The sequence below is a fragment of the Herpailurus yagouaroundi genome, unplaced genomic scaffold, assembly GCF_014898765.1.
Source record: "Herpailurus yagouaroundi ecotype Mexico unplaced genomic scaffold, PumYag 28, whole genome shotgun sequence".
Lineage (NCBI taxonomy): Eukaryota > Metazoa > Chordata > Mammalia > Carnivora > Felidae > Herpailurus > Herpailurus yagouaroundi.
Window position 1 is genome coordinate 162,306,279 of NW_024412376.1, and position 20,272 is coordinate 162,326,550.

At 51.6% G+C, this 20,272-nt stretch overlaps 1 protein-coding gene and 1 long non-coding RNA gene across 2 annotated transcripts in view; one reads left to right on the forward strand and one right to left on the reverse strand.

Moving 5' to 3' along the window:
• The window catches only part of OTOP1 (otopetrin 1), a 34,143-nt gene extending 16,186 nt beyond the window's left edge, over positions 1–17,957 (reverse strand). The window contains exons 1-3 of the mRNA XM_040487909.1: positions 17,519–17,957; positions 7,379–7,515; positions 3,353–3,411 (exon numbers count right to left, since the gene is read on the reverse strand). Of these exons, the coding sequence (XP_040343843.1) occupies positions 3,353–3,411; positions 7,379–7,515; positions 17,519–17,915 (593 nt within the window). The 5' untranslated portion in view covers positions 17,916–17,957. The remainder of the gene's footprint in view (positions 1–3,352; positions 3,412–7,378; positions 7,516–17,518) is intronic.
• A 397-nt stretch (positions 17,958–18,354) lies between these two features.
• LOC121038460 (uncharacterized) lies at positions 18,355–20,266 on the forward strand. The gene is made up of 4 exons (XR_005794366.1): positions 18,355–18,565; positions 18,800–18,889; positions 19,444–19,527; positions 19,927–20,266. It is a non-coding gene; the product is annotated as an uncharacterized LOC121038460 (long non-coding RNA).
• The last annotated feature ends 6 nt before the right edge of the window (positions 20,267–20,272 follow it).

Genomic DNA, 20,272 nt, shown 5'->3' on the forward strand with positions numbered 1-20,272 from the left:
TGTCCCGAGGCTGTGCTTGCGTGAGTGACATTAGAAAGAGAAAGACTCCGCCCGCCCGCAAAGCCAGGAGGCCACCGCAGTCACCCGGATTTACGGCCAACAGTCAGAGCCCCCCAGCCGTGCACAGGCAAGTGTCTTGACCTTGGACGCTTTGCTTCATTTCTTTGAGCCTCGGTTTCCTCATCTGCTGAGTGGGGGCTGGTGATTGTATGGCCCCTAAGTGGCAGGGCTAACGTGGGAGAAGTCCTCGTGAGGAACACGCCTCAAAGAAAGCGCTTTATGCGTGAGCAAGCCCACCCCACTCAGCCAGGAGTCTCTGGGGGTAGACGAGATGTTCCATACACATCTGTTGAAAACCTCTCACCCTTCACCCCCAATGATTCTACTTCTAGGGACTTACCCCAAGCAAATAATCAGAGATGTTCAAACACCAAAGATGTTTGACTGAGGACGTTCATCACAGTACGACTTATAACAGCAACAAAACCTTCAGAAGGATTGGGTGCTGTGGACTGGCTTGTGTCTCCTCAAAATTCTTCCGTTAAAGCCCTAACCCCGCAGCGCGACTGTATTTGGAAATGGGGCTTCTAAGGAGGTCATCAAGGTTCAGCGAGGTCATAATGGCGGGGTCCCGGTCGAATAGGACTGGTGTCCTCAGAAGCAGAGGAAGAGAGAGCGGAGCTCTCTCTCCGCGAGCGCAGAGGAAAGGCCACGTGAGGCCACAGCACACAGCTGCGTGCAGGCCTCCAAACCCAGCCCTGCTGTCACCTTGACCTTGGACGTCCAGCCTCCAGAACCACGAGGGCCGTGCGCTTCTGTTGTTTCGGCCGCCCAGCGTGTGGCATTCTGTCGCCGCAGCCCGAGCAGACTAACACAAGAGGGCGGCTGGTTAGACTAACTGTGGCAGTGACCCGCGGGGCGGTCGACGAACGCCGACCGGAGGAAATGCCAACGATAAAATGGAAAGACCAAGCACAGCAGGAAGGGCAGGGCCGTGATCGTACGTAGAAAACGGAGATGCACCGGGTGGCTCAGTCAGTGAAGCGTCCGACTCCTGCTTTCGGCTCAGGTCGTGATCCCAGGGTGGTGGGTTTGAGCCCCACGTCGGGCTCTGCACTGAGCACAGAGCCTGCTTGAGACTCTCTCCCTCCCTCTCTCCTGCCCCTTCCCTGCTCTCTCTCTCTCTCTCTCTCTCTCTCTAAAAAATAAAAAAAAAAATTAAAAAGAAAAAAGGATTGAAAACTGTATTCATGGAAAAACTGTCAGGAAGCAGCCCGCAATGTTAACGGTAGTTACCGCTGGGTGGGGGGGCGTCTCAGTCAGCTGGGGCTGCCGTAACAAAACACTCCATTCTTTCTCACGGTTCTGCAGACAGGAAGTCACAGGTCAAGGTGCCAGCACAGTGGGTTTTGGTGAGAGCTCTCCCGTGGCCTCTCTTCTGGGTGTGCAGAGAGGGAGAGACGGAGATCTCTGGTGTCTCTTCCTCTAAGGGCACCAATCCCATGATGGGGGACCCCACCGAGCACATCATCTAAACCTAATTACCCTCCAAACGCCCTGCCTCCAAAGAGACCATCGCCTTGAAGGTTAAGGCTTCGGCATGTGAATTTCGGGGAAACACAAAAGTGTCATTAAGGTGATTCTTAGGTCCTATGGTATCCTTGCAATCTTATCAGTTAAAAAGCACAATCCTTAAAAAGCGTCTGTGGGAGGAAGAGCGAAGGATCCACCTGTTCCTCGCTCCCCGGCATGCAAAGTGGGACAACCCGGGACAGAAATCCCAGGCCTGCCACTTGCACTCTGGAGACATGGGGTAAGTCCCCTAATCTGCTGGGACCTGTGGGCCGCACCCCTTCAAAGCAGGGAAGCGTGGTTCCCATGAGTTACCCTTACAGAGCCCGCGTGCGGATCAAATGTGAGAAAGGGGCCATTAAAGTGCTCTTTGCTGGGTTCTCGGGGCCCAGAACTCATTTGTCCCTGGTTTGTCCATTTCTCTCCACTGGGCGACCACTCAGGGCCATAGAGGATAGCACGGGCTGCCGGGGCACAGCCCCCGGGACATCCCACCAGGTGCCTGGGGTACCTCGGCCCAACATCCCCGCATATCCCCGACAGTGTCTGGCCGTGGACCCTACACACAGTAGCAGCTCATTAAATGCTTCACTGCCTGTTGAGGCTGATCCTTTCTGCATGGTGGGATTGGGGAAAGCTATTTCTATTTCAATAGGCTATCAAAATGGTTCTATCCAGGGGTCATCCATAAATCCTTTCCTAAATTTTTTAATGTTTATTTGTTTATTTTGAGAGACAGAGAGAGAGAGAGAGAAAACACGAGCAAGGGGAGGGGCAGAGAGAGAGGGAGGGAAAGAGAGAGAAAGAACCCCATGCAGATTCCACACTGTTGACCCGGGGCCCCCACCCCCAAACCGCAAGATCATGACCGAAGCCGAAATCAAGAGTCTGATGCTTAACCGGCTGAGCCACCCAGACGCCCCCATAAATCAATCTTTTCAGTATCTGTTGTCATTTCAAATGGTACTGGGGGAGTTTTCTGTTTGTCATGATCTGATAAGAGATCTTTCTATGAAACAAATGCTGATTCTTTGAGTCGGTGGTATGTGGGCACCCAGGGCTTTCTTACGTGATGGTAACACCTTCCATCTAGTTAATTCACTCCCTGTCCTATGGATTCTTTCCCTTGATTCTCACAATCACTCGAAAGAAAGGTGACAGAGAGAAAGACAGACCCCACGCTTACTGAGCACTTGTTATGCACCAGGCACGTGCTTTATGTCAATCACTTCATTCAGTCCTCAGAGGCTGGCTCTCCTCTCACCCCATTTACAGATGAGGAAAACCGAGGATCGTAAAGGAAAATGTCACCGACAGCAGAGTCGGAATTCGAACCCACATGGCCTACTCCCAGGGCCGTCCGTCCCCAGGAAGAGGCGGATGGCGGAGGGGCTCCTCCCCAGGCCAAGAGCGCGGGCTTTGCTTGTCGGAATGGAAGGGAGAGTCGGTCTCCCATTTAAAACCCAAGCGCAGGGGCGCCTGGGTGGCTCACTCAGTTAAGCGTCTGACTTCGGCTCAGGTCATGATCTCGTGGTTCACCAGTTCAAGCCCCACGTCGGGCTCTGTGCTGACAGCTCAGAGCCTGGAGCCTGCTTCCGATTCTGTGTCTCCCTCTCTCTCTGACCCTCCCCCCATTCATGCTCTGTCTCTCTCTGTCTCAAAAGTAAATAAACATTAAAAAAAAGAAAATAAAACCCAAGCGCAATGGCAGTGATGAGTCTGTGCGTTCCAAACGAACACCAAGTTCAACTGCTTTACTAGCAGTTCCCACGCTTTTTACCTTTCCAGGGTTTTGAAAGACTGGATGATATCCTTGGCATGCCCCCAAAGAAAATACACCTAGGAAATAAAGGAAGAAAACAAAGATGTGTCAGTGAAAACCACCGTCATGTTCGCATACTGAGAAGCTTTGAAACGCACAGAAGCGGAGCGGGGAGATGCTGGGATGTCCGTGAACTCCCATCCCAAGGGTCCCAAGGATGGAAAGTCACCAAGGCCCTCTCAGGCGGCAGTGCCACCCCCCCAGTGGGGACCGCGCTCCGGAAGCGAGACTCCAGGTGTGCGAGAAAGGTGTCGAAGACAGGTTGAGGCTGTCAGCAGGGATGGGGCTTGGGGAGTGGCCGCCTGCCTGTCACGATCCCCGTCACCCCGATTCTATCACCCGTGTTAGGCTTCCTCCGAGAAACACCCAACAAACAGTTCCTACACCAGTGGCCTGAAGCCAAATGTTGAGGGCTTTTTAAAAAAAAAAATACTTTCGGGGCGCCTGGGTGGCTCAGTCGGTTGGGCGTCCGACTTCAGCTCAGGTCATGATCTCATTGTTCTGGAGTTCGAGCCCCACGTCCGGCTCTGTGCTGACAGCTCAGAGCCTGGAGCCTGTTTTACTTTCTCTCTCTCTCTCTCTCTCTCTCTCTTTCCCTCTTTCTCCCCCCCCCCCCCCGCTCATGCTCTGTCTCTCTGTCTCAAAAATAAATTTACAAAACATTTTTAAATAATAAATAAACAACAAATTTGCCCTGTTCAATCTTCATTTTGCAAGGAAGAGCTATAAAAAAGAAAATCGGATAGCACCAAAGAAAATTCACTTACACATCCTACCTCTTCCACATTGTTTTACCTAAGACTGACTGGGCTGCTCTGAAAACACTTTCAGGGGATGGTCCTTAAAACATCTGACGTCCTAAAAAGACAGAGAGCAGTGGCTCCTGGTAAGGTGCCATTCAGCTCAACAAGAGGGAAAACGTTTGGTAAAAGGATGTATCAATGACTTCCAAGTTACACAGCTACTTCACGGATACTTTCGTAAAGACCACGTGGCAACCCCCAAAAAAGTTTATGATGTTTTAAAGTGAAACCTCGGGGGGCGCCTGGGTGGCGCAGTCGGTTAAGTGTCCGACTTCGGCCAGGTCACGATCTCGCGGTCCGTGAGTTCGAGCCCCGCGTCAGGCTCTGGGCTGATGGCTCGGAGCCTGGAGCCTGTTTCCGATTCTGTGTCTCCCTCTCTCTCTGCCCCTCCCCCGTTCATGCTCTGTCTCTCTCTGTCCCAAAAATAAATAAAAACGTTGAAAAAAAAATTTTTAAAAAAATAAAAATTAAAAAAATAAAAAAATAAAAAAAATAAAGTGAAACCTCGGAATGGGATATTCTGCACGTTCTCTGTAAAACTTTGACAAGAATGTGCAGGGAACTACACATTGTTATCTTCCTTCCCGGTTTTTTCAGTAACGTTAAATTACATTTTATTTGTTGATTTTACTTTTTTAATGTTTATGCTTTGAGAGATAGAGAGAGACAGAGCACGAGCGGGGGGTGTGGGCAGAGAGAGGGGGGGAGACACAGAATCCGAAGTGGGCTCCAGGCTCCGAGCTGTCAGCACAGAGCCCGACGCGGGGCTGGAACTCACGAACCGCGAGATCATGACCTGAGCCGAAGTCAGATGCCCAACCGACTGAACCCAAAATAAATGGTTTTTTTTAATTACCACGTAATCCAGCAATCCCACTCCTGGGTGTATATCCACAGGAACTGAAAGCAGAGTCTCAAAAAGATATTTGTACGCCCATGTTTACAGCAGCGTTGTTCCTAACAGCCAAAAGTAGGAGCAATCCAGTGTCCATCAATGGATGGAGACAGCGTGGCCCATCCATACGATGGAATATTGCTCAGCCTGAAAAAGGAAGGAAATCCTGACACCTGCTACAACACGGATGAGCCTTGAAGACATTAAGCTCAGTGAAACAAAGCCAATTGTCACAAAAGGACGAACACCGTATGATCCTACTCATCTGAGGTCCCTGAAGTAGCCAGAGTCGTAGGGACAGAAAGTCGAATAGTGGGCACCGGGGGCTGGGGGAGGAGGGAATCAGTAGTCAGTGTTTAATGGGGACGGAGTTTTAATTTTGCAAGACGAAAGGGTTCTGGAGATGGGTTGCACAACAGTGTGAAGATACTCAACACTACTGAACTGTAGCTAAGACAGCAAATGTTATGCTGTATGTAGGTTAGCACAATTTAAAAATTCCATTTTTTTAAAATACTGTTTTTCATTCTCCAGTCATCTAGTGTAGCAATGCCAAGTAGTAAATGTCCGCTAGGTATAGGATGCTTGATGAATTGACTGATAAAATGCCCTAAATTAGGAAGATAGAGATCTGCAACCCACCAAGTAACAGAGTGATATTTTGAAAACTCACATCTGTCCAGGTCATTCCTCTGCCTAAAGTCTTCGATGGCTCCCCATTGCCCGCAAGATATAAAGTTCAAGCTCCTAAGTGGCCATCAGCCTTGGCCAAGTGCTCACTGCAAAGTGCTTTACACACATTAGCACCTTCAATCTTCACAAAACCCCAGGAAGCAGGCGCTCGACAGATGCGAGGCCTGAGACCCAGAGAGGTTAAGTAATTTGCCAGAGCTCACCATCGCGAGTATGAGCCAGAGTCAGATCACCTGACCAGAGTCCATGCGCTTAAGCCCTCCGCTAAACCATGGCTCCGTCTGTGCCGTCGCCCCAGCCCGCCTCCCCCCACGGCCCCACACACCTTCTCCCCGTCATGTGGGAAGACCACACATCCCCCAATATCTCTGACACCCTGCTTTCATTGACACCTCTGGAGCTCTTCCTGGCAGAAACGACCTCTCACCCCAAAGCTGGTGCGCCCTCATCACTGGGTGACTTTGGTCAAAGCATTGAGCCCTGTGTTGTCATCTATATTTGTAATTTGTCCCCATCTGACTGACACCTTGGCAGGGCTCAGACCGTGGCTCTTTGCCCATGCATTCCTAATACTGGGAATACTATTTGTTGGGTTCAGAGGGAAGGAAGGAAGGAAGGAAGGAAGGAAGGAAGGAAGGAAGGAAGGAGAAGGGAAGGAAGGAAGGAAGGAAGGAAGGAAGGAAGGAGGAAGGGGGAAGGAGGAAGGGAGGAAGGTAAAGAAGGAAGTTCTTTCTGGTCTCACTAAGACTCTCCAGATTGTCACTGGTATCACCATAAGCCTCTGTCATCATGAGATTTGACTCCCCCGAAATAAGTAGCCAATAAATAAATTGTCAGTGCTTCCATGACAAAACAGCAGAGATTGAGTGCCTTAAAACAACAAAAATGTATTTCCCACGGTCCGAGAGGCCGGAAGTCCAAGATGAAGGTGTGGGCAGGGTTGTCCCGAGCCTCCCTCCCTGGCGTGTGGACGGCCAGCCATCTTCCTCCACTGTCCTCACACCGTCTTCCTTCTCTGTGAATCTGTGTCCCAATCTTCTCTTCATATAAAGACGCCAGTTCTATTGGATTAGGACACCCCCCCATGTGACCTCATTTAGCCTTAACGAGCTCCGTAAAGACCAAATCTCCAAAATACAATGTTTCAGTGACCCAGAGGAGTGACGGTCGTGGCCCAGGGTTTCCTTTGCGGGGGATGAAAATGTTCGAAGATTGATTATGGCGATGGTCGCCTAGCTCTGAGAATACACCAAACCACTGGCTTGTACACCAAAATGGGTGAATTGTACGGTGTGTGAATGACAGCTCAATAAAACCCAAGAACATATATGAAAATCCACTCCCGAGCCTCTTCTGGTAGCCTCAAGCTTGGCAAAATGTCCTGACTCTCCATTACAAGGGCCCCCTCGTAGGATCCCCACAAAGACAGCCAAGGGGACACAGAGACCCATTTGAGAGCGGAGGCAACGGACGGACTGAGCCTCAGAGAAGGATTACGCCTCCTCTTGCTGTCTCCCACACCTCCCGTTTCGTGTGCCCTGGGATACATTCCGCAGGAGCCGAGGCGACCTACAGAAGCATCTTAGGGTTTACCTGGACCAGAGTATGTGCTGCGTGTGTGACAGGGAAGACGCCTTCAGTGGCTGATAAACATTCAGAGAATCCAACGAAGTAGCCAATTTTAAAGCATCCCAGGATGATGGTGATGACCGCGAACAATGTCATGCTACCTAAATTGGGGGGGAGGGGGGCGGGGAGAGCACAGAAACACACATGTGTAAGTGTTGACATGCACGGATGTCGTTTCAGAGTAAATGCCACTAAAACCCTCACCTACGTGGTCAAATGGTTTTTGCAAGGGTGCCAAGACCATTCAGGGAGGAAAAGGCAGTCGTTTCTACAGATGGTGCTGGGAAAGTGGCTAATCCAATCATGAAAGAATGAATTTTACCCTGCCTTACACTATATACAAAAATTAACTCCAAATGAATCGAAGACTCAAACGTAAAACCTAAAACATCAAAATGAAAAAACTGTCGGGCCTCAGAGGATACTATTAACCTCCATTAAGAGTGGGAGGAAAGAGGGGCACCTGGGTGGCTCGGTTGGTGAAGCACCAGACTTCAGCTCAGGTCATGATCTCACGGTTCGCGAGTTCAAGCCCCATGTTGGGCTCTGCGCTGACAGCTCAGAGCCTAGAGCCCGCTTTGGATTCTGTGTCTCCCTCTCTCTCTCTCTCCCCTTCCCCCATTCATGCTCTGTCTCTCTCTCTCAAACATAAAGAAACATTAAAAAAATTTTAACAACTAAGTTGATAAATTTTATGTTGTGTCATACATATTAGAATTAATTACATATATACACAGCAAGACAGTATTGTGTCCTGTTTATCATTGTTCCCACCTGATGCATATCCTGGGGTCTGATAAATGATATACATTCAACAAAGATTAGCCCAATAAACAGAAGGCCTCTAAGAGCTTTTCCCCAAAAAAGATCAGTCTAAGAGTGTCACTGTTCTCAAAAAATCTGTTCTCTGATCTTAAAACCCTGCTCTCTAGAGAAAAAGATGAGGGGCACACAGGCATTCGGGAACCCTTGCACTCTCTGTGCAACTCTTCGGTAAACCTGAAACTTTTCCAAAATAGAAAGCATATTTTTAAAACTGATAGGAAGGGGCATCCATAACGGTGTCACGGAAAGGGCCTGAACTTAGGGAAAGTGAAGAAAGGAAGTATTCTTTGATGGTGTATCTGGCATGGTTTGGACCAAACAATAAACACAAACAAAAAATATGCATAGGAAAAAAAAAAGATGGAAAGGAATATACAAAACACGTTAAAAAGAAACTTGTAACAAATGAAAATATTAGCAAGAAAAACAGAGTGGTCATGGAGACTTGATCAACGTCAAAGGTCCTAATCCTTCTTCTGGGCCAACGTTGGCCGCCATTCACGCCTCCTCTCCCACAAGCGGGAGGAAACTGGATCGTGTGTGACAAGCATTGTGGCGAGGTCGAGAGAGAGGACGGGTCCTCACACTGAGCTATAACATTACAGCTCCAACCCAAGAAGCCTCCAGTGAAAAGTAACGCAATCGCCCAGCTCCTTTCCATTGCTCAAAGCCTTATAGAAACAACTCTAAGTCACATTTTTTGTTTGTTTTTAATCCTGGCAAGCTCCCAGTGAAATCAAAAGCTCAGTAAGGGTGGAGACTCAATCCCGGTGCTTTCAAAAGGTTTGACAAATGCATGGCTCGTTTTGATTACAGGGGAAATAGCGAGAGGAGGTGAGGCAGCCTGGCTGGTGTGGCGAGGACACAGGCTGCAGCCCTGGGGACCTGGGCATTGGCTCCGGCTGTGCCCCCGGTGGCATGCGTGAATTCAGATGAGTCACTTCCCTGCTCCTAGCCTTGGTTTTCCCATCTAGAAAACGAGACCAGTCTCCAGCACCGGTTCTCCAACTTGAACATGCATCAGGATCACCTGGAAGGCTTGTTAAACCGCAGATTGCGGGGCTCCACCCCCAGAGTTTCTGCTTCAGTAGGTTTGGGGAGGGGGGGTGTCCAAATTTGCATCTCTAACAAGCTCCCCGGTGGGGCTGACACTGTTGATCTGGGACCCCACCTTGAGAACCACTGGTCTAGAACACCCCTGTCACTGATATTTCAAGAGTTCCAATAAATACATCATCTGCCTTCTTATAGTGTTAAAAATCCTTCCTTTATCCATTTATTTATACAACAAATATTTGGGGGACGCCTACTATGCATCAGGCATTTTGCCAGGGGCTCAAAGGCAAACAAACAAGATTGCTGGGGAATCAACAAATACACATGTGTAATATTGGATAAATTGGGGTGTGCACAAAATGTAGAGGTGCACGCTGGCACCAGACTTCTCATCTGCAGAAATCAGTGGGAGAGTAGCTAGAGTCAACTTTAGGGAAAGGACTTCAGTGTAAGAACCCTACCTCCAGCCAGCATGTCACCTGCTTCTCAGGGCACAAGACAGAAAGAGATTTGAGGGTATGCAAAATGCAATTCATTCAACAACTCTTTGTTCCAGGGATGGTCCAGCCACTGTCCCAAGCCCTGGAGACATAAAAAGGGAGATAAAATAAAGTGCCTGCCCTCAGTGAGTTTAACATTCTAGTGGGGGAGACAGAGAATGAGCAAATAAGTAATAAACATAGAAGAAGTGTCAGGAAGTGCAAAGTGTGTGAGGAAAAGTAAAGCGGGAAGACGATTAAAGTTGACGAAGGTCAGAAAGAACTCTCTCAGAAGGTGCCGGCTGAACAGAGAACAGAGGTGGGGCGGGGGGGAGTCATCCACATAACTCGCTGTTTAGCCAAACAGCCTGTGAACCGGGGGAGAGTCCTCATAATTGGGGGAGACGAAGAGGAGAGGGAACAATGGCAAGCAATAAATGTAGCAACAGATTGGAGAGGATGATGGATGTATAATGAAAGGAAGAGGGGGAGGGTGAAAATGGATGGATAGATGGATGGATGGATGGATGGATGGATGGATGGATGGAGGATGGATGGAGGATGAATAGTCTAGTAGATAGATAAATAAATTAATAGGAAAGAAAAACAGGATAGTAGAAGTTAAACCCAAATGGATGAAGATACACCAACTGGAAATGTGTGATTTACATGGTCTATGAAAGCTTTGTGATGCAGAGTAAGGTTGGGACAGACTGGGTGGGGAACAGACACAGAAAACCTTTCAAAGATCTCATGGAAAAGAGATAGAGACCAGGTGAAAAGAGGGGCAAAGAAAGAAACAAATGGATTCCACAGATCTCCTCTCATTGGAGCAGAGGCAGCAATGTGCCTTCCTGGGGGAAATGTTAAGGGGTTTTCTGGATAAGAATGGAGCAAAATGCATCTGGTTGTGAGAACAGGAAAGGAAAGATAGCCATTCATTGAATAGAAAGACACAATAAAATGTTCAGGTGCTCCAGGGTTCCTGGCTGGCTCCGTCCGAGGAACGTGGGACTCTTGATCTCGGGGTTGTGGGTTCGAGCCCCGCATTGGGTGCAGACATTACTTTAAAATAAGATCTTTAGGGGCGCCTGGGTGGCTCAGTCAGTTGAGCGTCCGACTTCAGCTCAGGTCATGATCTCACAGTTCATGAGTTCGAGCCCTGCATCAGGCTCTGTGCTGACAGCTCAGAGCCCAGATGGAGCCTGCTTCAGATTCTGTGTCTTCCTCTCTCTCTGCCCTTCCCCTGCTCACACTGTCTCTCTCTCTCTCTCAAAAATAAAGATTTTTTTAAATAATAAAATAAAATCTTTAGAAAAAAATGTTCAAGTGCTCCAAAAAGCAAACGTATGCAAAAGGAAAATGAAACAACATGTAAAAGAAACCATAATGGTCGCAAAGAAACTGGGAACAATGAAGTCAAGCATATAAATCCTTACAGTAAAGGGGTACAGGGAATGATCTGAATCTCCCATTAGTTTAGTCAGCAAGGATGGGAATATTGGATTAAAAGCAAAACCTAACTGTTTTATGAATCACACTATTCACTGAGTAGCAAGGGCAGAAAATCAAGGTGTGGACAAAGAGACCATGCAAATGAAGAGAAAGCAGGAAGAGCCATATCGATACCCGACCACATGGAATTGAAGTTAAATGTAGTAAACAGGATGAAGAATCCCTTCATCTTTGTCATCACGCATGAAAAAAAGGCATGATGTATGAGAAAGATATAATAGTCCCTTGTGTGCCAAATAAAATAGAGTTCCCTATTTATAGTATATGTAACTGCTACTTTAAAGAGATCCAATGGAAGATTCCAGAACTAGACTGATCTGGTAGGAGGAAACGTAAGGAAGGACACAGAAGAATTAAGGCACACAATCAGTGAACTTGGTTTTACAGCGTCCCTTTGCACACCTCAAGAAGAGAATATATTATTTTGGATGCCGCTAGAATATCATCAGCAAAAATCGACTCGCCTGCGAGAAGACAGTAGGCTGTAGTGGTCAGAGCCTGGCCTCAAATCCTGTTCCCCATCAGTTATTAGTTGATGACTTTCAGTAATTACTTAACTTCTCTATGCCTCAGTTTCCTCATCTGTAAAATGTGATAATAATACGATTGGCTTTCTCTTAGGGATGTAGAGGAGATTAAACAAGTCATTACATTAAAAGTACCTAGCACAGTGCCCCACACGTAGGAAATTCTACAAATGGATGCTATCATCATTCTTATCATCAATCACAAAGAAAAACAATGAATTCGAACCAATTCGAAGTTTCCCAGCCACGTCACTTGAGAATAACCCTAAAAGGTCTTGTGTTGGCAGAGGGGAGAACCCTCCTCTGTGGTAGGCACCCAAATACTCCCTAGGAGTCTGGAACCTTGAACTGTAGACCGTCAGAGGTAGAAGGTCCCACAAAGTCAGTCTATATCCCCGTCTCATGCAAGAATGCTTCCAGTGCATTATGACTAGCGGCCAACTGGTCTCCCATCGGGACATGCCCAGGGCTGGGGGGCTCACCGTCTCTCAACGTACACCCTTCCATCACCAGCTGGGGCTCATATTAGAATGTTCTTCCCTATGCTGAACTGCAGTCAGCCTCCTAGAACTGTCATCCTCTTCCTTGGAGATTGTGTCATCATTCACTCACTCACTCATTCATTCATTCACCCATCCGTTCACGTGGCGATTCAGTAAATCCCAACTGGCACTTGCTACGTGCCAGGCACTGTGCCAGGAGCTCAGGCTATAACGGGGGGCACATGCAGACAGGGGCTCTGCCTCCAAGAGCCCACAATCTGGTGAGATCGACACACCGAATAACACAAACTCCTGCTTGATTCGCGTCAAGAAGGAAATAGAGGACCCTATGAGACCAGACCACCTGGGGTCCACACCTGGTCTGAAGGTATCAGGAAAGGCCTCCCTAAAGAAGTAACTCTGCTTTCCGGGATCTGAAGGATGGTCTGGGGCCGACGGGAGTGAGGTTGTCGCCTCCTCTCCCTTCTGGACTCGACACCCTTTTGTCCCTCCTGGGGCCACCCTTCTGCAGGTGCCCGTGTGATGGTTGGAGGGGGACAAGGCATTCCACGTGCAGTCTGACTTCCTTTCCAATGAACGCTATGAACGCCAAACTGGCACCAGCCTTTCGGGCAGCCCCATTATCTTGCTGATGCTGAAATCCTGACATTATGTTTATAGTTTTTTATTAGACAAAAAAAAAAAAAAAAAAAATCTCATCCAAAAAATAATATGTAAGAAAACGCATGCAGTTAGGCAAGAGCCTGTCGTAGCAACCCCAGGCTGGGTCTTGGGGACCCACCGCTCTCCTTCCCAAGGGAATTGTTCAAACCCCCCACCCCCGACGTGTTGTTCCGCTCCAGAAATTTGCCGGGTGTCACTGTCATGCTCAGTTTGCTATATTCTGTGTATTCTTTTATCATTTTAAAATGATGTTTAATGTTTTTTCCCAGACTCCAGCAAAAACAAAAGACCTTCTTCTGGGGATCCTTCCCTAAATCCCTAAACCCTCACCCCCGCCCCCAGCTGTCTTCTGCCTCCCTTCACGCATCCCCTGCACCTACACACTATAATGCTGAATCATTTATTTCGTAAGATATTTCTCTTAGGATGTGCCAGAGGCTCCTAAGCATTTATGTACTAACTCACTGAGTCTCATAATATGTGGTATCATCGTCCCCATTTTACAGATGAGGAAACTGAGGCAGAAGTAAAGCTACATGCCCAGAGAAGGGACACGCTCTTAGCCTCTGCTGCCCCCTTGTTGTCCGCACCCCTCTGTGCAGGGCCACGTCCGAAGGTCCCGCCAGCCCCAGAGCCCAGCCAATTCTGGGAGCTCATTCCAGGCCGTCGAACAAAACCAGACCAACGGTTCTGCCCAAGCACCACGAAAATTTCCAGTCTGTACACTTGGCTCCCTTCTCTGTTGCTCCCCACAAGTTCCCGGGAGCCTTGAGGAAGAAGACAGAAAGCAAACAGGAAGTAGACTTTTGCCTTCTCTGACACCTGTTAGTATCAGACCATCTGCCCGGAAGCAAGGAGTCTGTCCCTCTTCACCTTCTCACTGTTAAACATTCCCAGTGATGGGGAGCTCAATTGTTGCATCTCTGCGTTCTGTGCCTCCGCCCCTCCCCTGGTGGCCCCCCCTCCGCTGCTCCCTGCCGCCGTCCCCCATGGCACCTGCCCCTCTTCTCGCACACACTGGGACCCGCTTACTCACAAGTGGGGACAGCCTGTTTCCCAAACCCATCACCACGTTCCTGACCTTTAACTCGACAGCCGGTACAGCCACCACCCCTGAGCTGGTCTGACATAAGCAGCTCACCTCTGCCCCTTCACTTCCAGGCCCTTAAGGGACGACGAGCACGGTGCTGGGAGCAGTCCATTTCTGGGGGCAGCATGCTGGACAGAGATGTAATGTATCGTACACATGGGTGGGTCTCATTTTAAGAAAAAAAGTATTGGGGTGCCTGGGTGGCTCAGTCGGTTAAGCGGCCGACTTCGGCTCAGGTCATGATCTCGCGGTCCGTGAGTTCGAACCCCACGTCAGGCTCTGTGCTGACAGCTCAGAGCCTGGAGCCTGTTTCGGATTCTGTGTCTCCTTCTCTCTCTGACCCTCCCCCACTCATGCTCTGTCTCTCTCTGTCCCAAAAATAAATAAACGTTAAAAAAAAAATCTGAAAAAAAAAGAAACAAGTATTATGCAAAAATATGATCTTAGAAAAGGAGTAAATTTGGGGATGATTACTCACAAGCATTACAAAAAAGAGAATCGCTGGGACGTATAATCGAGACAATGCTTCTAATGTGCCTGCATTCTGAACTCACTCAATAAACACAGCTTCATTTCTTATTGTCATTGTTCCCATAATTGTGTGTTGATGACGCTTCTCGGGACTTGAGACAGAACCCTAACAACAAAATCCTACCACTGGTAAGTAAACCACTACAGTCTTTAATGGAACTAGAAACAACTAGGATGTTAATTACATGGTAGCAATTAACAGCCTGAAACAGCTATTCACTGAGTGTGCATATCAATGTACCCACTGGGCTGGCACGAGATAGCCAGGCTGCTGTCATTCCTTCCAGAAAAAAACCAATCTCTTTACTTAGCAAACAGAGGAGCTGGATTAATAGCCCCTCATTTCTGCTAAATATTCTAATGCATCAATATTATTTGTTCCAGAGGAAATTTTCACTTTCTCATGCTCAGTCGGTGAAGCAGAACGTTTTCTGCTCAAAGAAATGCCTCACAGCCCATACCAAGACCCAAAAACTTTCTCTGAAAACATCAGTGCCCCGAATTTCACAGGCCGGTTCTTTCTCAGAGCCCCGGATGCCCTAGGACTGTCACAGAAGCCAGGGCAGAGCTGAGTCAAACCTGTCCTTCCAGCTACGATTCCAAGGAAAACCCCAGGGCTGGCTGGGGCTGACGCATCTCCCATGGCCTCCCCATGTTCTTTCGGGACAGTTAGCCTCTTGCTTTTTGATGAACCGCAGCCCGTTCAGAGGGATCACAGTGTTTTGCAAACTGCGTTCAGCTCTTCCCCGAGAAACAACTGGGATTCTCATTTCACTCATGAGGAAACAGGGACTCAGAAGGTGAACGTAGCAGAGCTGGGACACGGAGCCAAGCCTTCCAGAACCAGCACCATGACCATTAACCACACTCCTCACTTGAATGGTTACGGTATCGTGTTTGTCTCAACGGCCGCCATTTTTTGAACACCTGCTACGTGCTCTCTCTATATTTGCCACTACTGGGTGTCTAATAGACATCTGAAAAGTAACGTGTCTGTAAGAGGAAACGTATTTATTCACCCCCCACCCCGGTGTCACCCCCACCCCTGTTCCTCCCTCTGTCTTCCTAATCTTGGGAAACGGCACCGCCATTCAGCCACTGACTGAGATCACAAGGCTTCGAGTCTTCCTTGGAAGAGAGAGAGACAGGAGGGAGAGGGAGAGAGGAAGGGCAGGGGAGGGAACGGTGGTAGAAGGAAGGGGCAAGGAGGGAGGGAAGAGGAAGGGAAGAGGTGAGGGAGGGTCAAAGAAAGGAACCTTCCACTACAGGAAAGCCCAGGTGGAAAGCCTACGTGTGTAATCTTTTTTAGCCTGTGTAAATCAGTGTCCTCAAAATAACACTTCATTTCCATTTGTTTGTTTGATTCAGACACCGGAAAAGGCACGGGATTCCCCGCCATTCAGAGTCACAAAACCATGAGCCTCCCTCAAACAACCGTTTGCAGAACAGGAATTCGGGCCCAGCCTGGAACTGGGTCCAGTTTTTCCAAAGGCAGGATGAACTAGCCGCAGGCCCTGAGGCCACGAAGCCTGCAATCTCACCCGGTAACGCGGCTCTTATCAGCCAGCCCTAATACGCGGTGGAAGCCGACACGGAGCAAAACAGGTGCACACAGAGAAAGCCACGGTGGCCAGTGGGAGTTGGCAGCAATTCCCGGCAGGGCGGGCGGAGACGATGGCACTGGGGCCAGACCTCGGGAGGGAGGTGGGTGGGAAGGAGAGGGGAGGTGTGCTGGGCACGCAGCCTGAACCCAGCCAGCAGTCACTGGTCCCCCCAAGTGTGTGATTCCTGCTCCCCGCCTGCAGAAACGGGCAGGGTGGGCAGATTATGGAACGTGCCCAAGGTCACGCAAGGACAAGGAAAAGCCACGCTCTCGGGCAGATTTAAAGTCAGACCTGACGAGCGGTCACGTAGAGATGTGTGATGTGTGTGGTCCCCGCGCAGTGACACGTACCCGGCCTCTCCGGGGAAGGTTTCGCAGGGACTGTCTCCAAGGCGGACTCCCCACTGCCTCCTCCCTTTGACTGCACCCCATCGAGCTCCCTCTCAAGGGCCCAAGCTCCTGGAGGAGGGCAGCCTTCCTATCTTGATGACGTTTCAGTCACCGCGGCCTGACTACCTGGCAAGTGTATTACCCTCCGCGGCCCCAGTGCTTGGCCGCTTAGCCACGATTCCATTCGCCCCAGCTGCAGGCACACTCTTAGCGTCTCCTCCACGCCAGACCCGGAGGTGGCTCTAGGAATAAGACGTGAGCCTCACGGAGCTCCCCCAGGGTGTGGTGGTGGGGGGGTGGTGGACAGAGATATCAAGAACAGGTCTCCCCAGGGCATGGTGAGGGGTGGGGGAGTGTGGTCAGACCACAAAGAGCAGGGGAAATCAGAAAAGCACCACTGGAGGGGACGGAGTGAGTGAGGCCTGAGCCCTGTTCTGGAAGGCAAGGCAGGCGGAAGGCACTGCGGGAGGCGGGAACAGATTATGCAAAGGCATGGAGACCTGAAACACCGTAATGGGAACTAAGAGCCTCTCGGGAGCCCAGAACGAGGGCAAAGGAGGGGATAAAACCAGAGCGCACTGCGGGGGGCTGATCTTAGCAGGCCGTGAATGCCAGGACGGGGAGTGCGGCCTCCCTCGTGGCTGCAGGAATTTCAGCCGGGGAGAGACGTGAGCGGGCTCGTGTAGCTGCGGCTGTTAGGACGGGATGTGTGCCGAGAGTCTGACGGCAGAGAGAGAGGAGGCTGCTACAACAGCCCGGGCTTAACAAAGAAAAAGAGAGAAGGCAGGGAGGCGGGGAGAGCCCGAAACGCGGCGGGGGAAGACGGAGCAGAGGGAAGTCGGGGGGGAAAAGGCGCCGCCGAGCGGCTGGCGGGCGAGCCGGCGGGCTTCGCGCCGCACCTGCCGGCGGCCGGGAGACTCACCGCGGAGCCAGCGCGCGCCGGCGTGCGTGTCCTTGGGGCGGAGGAGGCGGCGGTGCGCGGCGCTGCGGCCCACGTACCACAGCATCCAGAGCAGCTGCAGCAGCATGAGCGCCGTGAGGACGCACAGCAGGTCGCTCTTGCCCACGCCCGAGGCGTGCACGGCCCAGGCCAGCAGGAGCAGCAGCCCCGCCGCGAACACGATCAGCCCGTACTGGCTGCTCAGCGCCTCGGCCAGCTTCTGCGGGACGCTGGCGCGGAGCGCGCCCCGCCGAGGGGCCGGGGACTCCCGCGGGGCCGCGAGCTGGGGCGAGGGGCCGGCCGCGGGCCCCGACGGCACCCTGTCCGGGGCGCTCCCGGCCGCCTGGGGAGAGGCAGGCGCCCCCTGGCCCCCGGGCATCACGGAGTGACCCGCCCGGAGTCTGGTTCCGGGAGTGGCTGCGGGCCCGGGGCCCCACCGGCTGTCCCCACCCCCGCCCTTGCCCTGACGCTCTGCCGACCGGTCCCCCTCTCCCGATCGCCCTGCGACACCTGCCCTCCCTCGGTCAAGGTGCACAGCCCGGTCCGCTCACCGCCGCCGCCCCCCACCCGCTGACCCCGTGCTGACCCCGGCTGCCTCTTCGCCCTCCTGAAAGCGCACTGCCCACCTCCCGGGACTCCCCAAAGCCCGGGGGCGGCCCTCCCGCCCACTATTTGACCCACGCGGGCCGCTCCCCGCCCCTGACGCCTGGGACCCGGGCCAGCCCTCCCCCGACGTCCTCTCCCCGCGCCCGGCCTCCCCCCGCCCGGCCTCCGCTGTCCGCACCCCTGTCCGCTTCGTGGACGCCCGCCCACCCAGCCCTGCCCGGGCGTCACGGAAACCCTGGATGACGACAGGTGCCTCCTGGCTCCTGGGATTGCGGTGGGGGGCCAAGGGTCACCCTGAGTCAGCCGGACCGAGTAGGCGCAGGGGGCGTTGATGCGGTCCGGCAGGGGTGCCCCAGGGGCCGCAGGTGTGAGCACTGTTCGGACTGTCCCAGAGGAGCTGCGACGCGGACCGCAGAGGTCTAGGTGAGCCTCAAAATGTCCTTGTGAGTCTGTCTGTCCTTCACCCTGTGTGTTTCTACCGTATGTTTTCTCTGTGTGAATCTCTGTCTGTGTCTGGCTGTCTGTCTTAGGGGTGTGTCTGGTTGGGACAAGGAGGCGACGGCATCTCAGCGCTCCTCCCTCGGTCTATGAATGGGGGAGGGGTGTGTTTTGTTTGTGTCTGTGTTTGTGCATCTGGTGTGCTTGTGTGTCTGCCAGATGCCCCGATGCCCAGGAGCTGCCTCCCAAGAAGAGAGATCACCTGTGCACCCCCTGCAAGGGAATGGGAAGCTGCTTCTGGAAGCAGAGGTGTTGGGGGGAGCTGCCTAGGGCCTTCCCGGAGCTACAGGTGCCCCCAGCCCGTCCCTCAGCACCCCAGCCCCTCTGAAGCTGACCGCGTCTGCCAGGGCGTCCCGCTCAGATGCCACTGAAGAGGAGAGTCTCCCCACCCAGAGGTTTTTGCAAAAGAGCATCCTAAAGGCAGAGGCGGCTGAGAGCAGAGTGGGAGCAGGGAGTGGGTGAGGGAGCCGCTGGGGGGCCTGCAGCCTGGAGGAGGAAAGGCAGGCCTCCCGCGCGAGCCTCCTGTGCTGTAATAGAGGGCTCCTCACCCAGGAGCCCCCCTCTTCCCCTGGGTTTCACGCTCTCTGTTGCTCTCCTGAAATTAATTTTTGAACAAGCAGACCCACATTTTCATCTTGCAGTGTAGCGGTTCTGATTGCCAGAGAGTCCTGAAGGGGCGGGGGCTGGACCAGCAGGGAGTCAACCTGGGAGCCTTGTCTTGCCTTCATTCAGTCATTTTTTTTTTTTCACTCATTCATTGGTGTGGCCAACACTTACTTATCCAACGCTGAATCATGTGCCAGGCTCTTCTGGGTACTGGAAACTTCAGCTATGAAAGACTGCCGTCAAGGAGCCGGCACCCTGGCAGGGACATGCTGAACAGACAAGTATGTGTCGGGAATGCACTGGGAGGCTAGGGAGCATCCGATGTGAGACTCGGCCCTGTCTTCTAATCATGGCCCGCAGCGGGGACTGAGCAAGCAGCCCCCCGGGGAGCAGGGCTGCCCCGAGGGGAGGGTTGGGTGAGCCTTGGGTCTGCCAGGAAGGGTGAGACGGTCCTAGAGGAGGCACGGTTTGCTCCTCTTTTGGGAGGAAGACTGTGACTTTCAGCTGGGTTTCCCCCGACCCAGGCCAGGTGATGCTCGGTAAATAAACCGAGGGGTTAACGAAGTTGCATGAACAAGCAAGCCAGGTGTGGGTCTCACCAGACCCGCAGGGCACGGGCACAATGCTGTGTCTTCCCACAACTGCTCCGTCCCCTTCCCTTGCTTTCTTTTCCTCCTTAGCTCACACCTGGAACGTGTGTACACCTGTGGCCCGTCTCTCCCGCCGTAACGAACGGTCTAGAAGGACATTGCCTATCTTGTCCATGGCTCTAGCTCCAGCACATAGGACAGTGGTGACCAGCACACCCGAGGTGCTCAGTGAACACGTGTTGAATGCGTCCCCCCCCCTCCAGTGAAGCCCTAACTCCCCATCCCTGTTAATGCGACCTTATTTGGTAATGATCGATCAAGTTGAGGTCATCAGGGTGGGCTCTGATCCAATATGGCCGTGTCCTTACAAAAAAGGGGAGACTGAAGACAGACACATATAGAGGGAAAGGTGATGTGAAGACACAGAAAGAGTGCC